Source organism: Chaetura pelagica, unplaced genomic scaffold (assembly GCF_000747805.2).
Source record: "Chaetura pelagica isolate M959 unplaced genomic scaffold, ChaPel_1.0 scaffold302, whole genome shotgun sequence".
Taxonomy (NCBI): Eukaryota; Metazoa; Chordata; class Aves; order Apodiformes; family Apodidae; genus Chaetura; species Chaetura pelagica.
In genome coordinates, this window is record NW_009952561.1 from 1497537 (window position 1) to 1499695 (window position 2159).

Below are 2159 nucleotides of genomic sequence, written 5' to 3' on the forward strand. Positions count from 1 at the left end.
TCCTGCTGTTTTTAACCACTGTTCAGCCAGGCAGGGAGTCCCTGACTGGGCCAGGCTGCAACAGTGGCTGCCTGTGTGCAGGCTTCTGTGGTGCCTTTGATCCACGTGGTTTACAGATTTTCACAATACCATCAAATAATCTGATTAATGCAGTTTATGATCAGTGTACAGTAAGTTGTTCTGTGGCACAAATTTTTGTTTACTTTCTAATTTGCATAGATTATCACTACAAATAACTCTGTGTAGTGCAAAAATGGAAAGGCAAACAGTTGTCTCCAAATTTTACAAAACTGGGCCCAAAGCTTGTGCACTTAAAGTTTGATCAGAAGATTTTTCTGCTTTGAGCTTATTTTCATATGTTTTGGGACACTGATGTTTTGCAATTTCATGTGGGACACCAGAGTGAAATGGTGTATGTGAAATAAAGCATTTCTGCTGCAGGCTTGTGATTTCATTTCTGGGGCACTGCAGCCTCTTACAAGAACATGTAATTTGCTCTCCAGTGAAAGGCTGCTCTCAGGCTTGAAATGAAGCATGCTGTTCTGCAAGGACTGAGATACAGACATGCCTTTAGTTATCAAAGAATAACTGTTCCTTTGTTTTGCTGTCAAGATCTGGGTGACTACCCTGCTCACTGCTACAATTTCTTACACACTACTCTGTTCTAGGGGTTTGGTGACAATAGGGAACATCACCTATGGGATCGAGCCCATGGATCCCTCCTCTATCTCCAGACACATTCTATATCGTTTGGATAATGTGAAGAAGGAGCCCACCATGTGTGGGGTAACCACTGGAGACCACGAAAAGGAACAGGCAGAGGAAAATCCCCATCCCAGCATGACCCAGCTGCTGCGAGTAAGTGCTGCTGTTTTCCCCACGGTCCCTGGTTTGTGAGTATTCACTAAGAGTATAGAAGTAGCTTATCAGATTTCCTGGGGCTTAACACATACCTAGAGGTCTCTGACTCAGAGGGCTTTCTGCTCTGCTAAAGAGCTCAGTTGTTTCAACAAAATGGTTGCAGCTTCTCTCTGCTTCTGCACACAGCCAGTGGGCAGTTAGATTATTCCTGGGCAGAGCTTTTGGGGGCTTTCAAGTGCAGGAACATTCCCCTTGTTGGAGAGGCTCATTAGCAAGCGTCAGAAGCCAGCAGAATATCATGTTCTTTATTCCATTCTTCTAACCATCAGACTAACAGTTTGGTGTGAAGGTCCCCTTGTCCCTTAAAGGCTGGCTGTACAGGAACAGGATTGCAGTAAAAGCAGAGTGTGAAAAACAGTGTGTTTCACTTCAAGGTTGTTGGCATTTGCTTGTTAGTATCTTTCTGCTCCTTTACACAAGTGTGTGCTGTCTTTCTAAAGAAACCTCTGTGGAAAGTAAAGCCTTCCCTTGCTTTGAAACATAGCAGGTCTTTGTGCAGCTGAGTTTTAGTGTAAAACACAGAGAAATTGTCATTTTGTTGGATTGCACTCCTTGGTTTTGGCTTGTTCCCATCTTGGCACGGAGAGCTTTGGGTGTGTCTCTCAGACCACTAGTTGTAGCAGTGAAATATGACAATGTCATTATTTTTTTTGTTGTTTGCACTTGAATTAATAAAATTGAAGTTATCTAAAACTTTTTTCCACAGAGAAAGAGAGCAGTCCTACATCAAACAAGATACGTGGAGCTGTTCATAGTTGTGGATAAGGAAAAGGTAGGGGCTCTGGGTCCTTTTCCCTTCCTTCTCCCTCAGACATGGCTTGAAAAGTCCTCAGGCTTCTCTGCTCCCAAATGGTTTGTTGGAAGACACTGACACTTTGGCCAAGGTTATGCAAATCTGCCATCCTAAAACTGAGCAAACATGTTCTGTGCTGTATTCTCTTCAGGAAGAGAATAAAGTGTCAGACATGGATGGAGAGTTTCTATAGCACGGAGTCTAATAACGTGAGGAAAACACACGGCAAAACCTGCCTTTGTTTTCAATATTGAGCTGTTGAGCAATAGCAGTGAAGATGCTGCTGTCTTGATTAGCATCTTCTTGGTAGGAGATTTGAAGCCAGGCAAAAACGTTTTTCATGTTGCTACTCTTAAAATGTTTTGTTCATTTTTCTAACCACTGTCTGTATCTTGTCTGCTGACTTAAATTTCTTTGTCTTGCAGTTTGAAGATTTTGGAAAGAG

General features: G+C 42.7%; 1 protein-coding gene across 1 annotated transcript in view; it reads left to right on the plus strand.

Moving 5' to 3' along the window:
- The window catches only part of ADAM9 (ADAM metallopeptidase domain 9), a 23724-nt gene that overhangs the window by 10949 nt on the left and 10616 nt on the right, over window positions 1-2159 (plus strand). The window contains exons 6-8 of the mRNA XM_009993265.1: window positions 669-858; window positions 1628-1693; window positions 2140-2153. Coding sequence (XP_009991567.1) covers window positions 669-858; window positions 1628-1693; window positions 2140-2153 — 270 coding nt within the window. The remainder of the gene's footprint in view (window positions 1-668; window positions 859-1627; window positions 1694-2139; window positions 2154-2159) is intronic.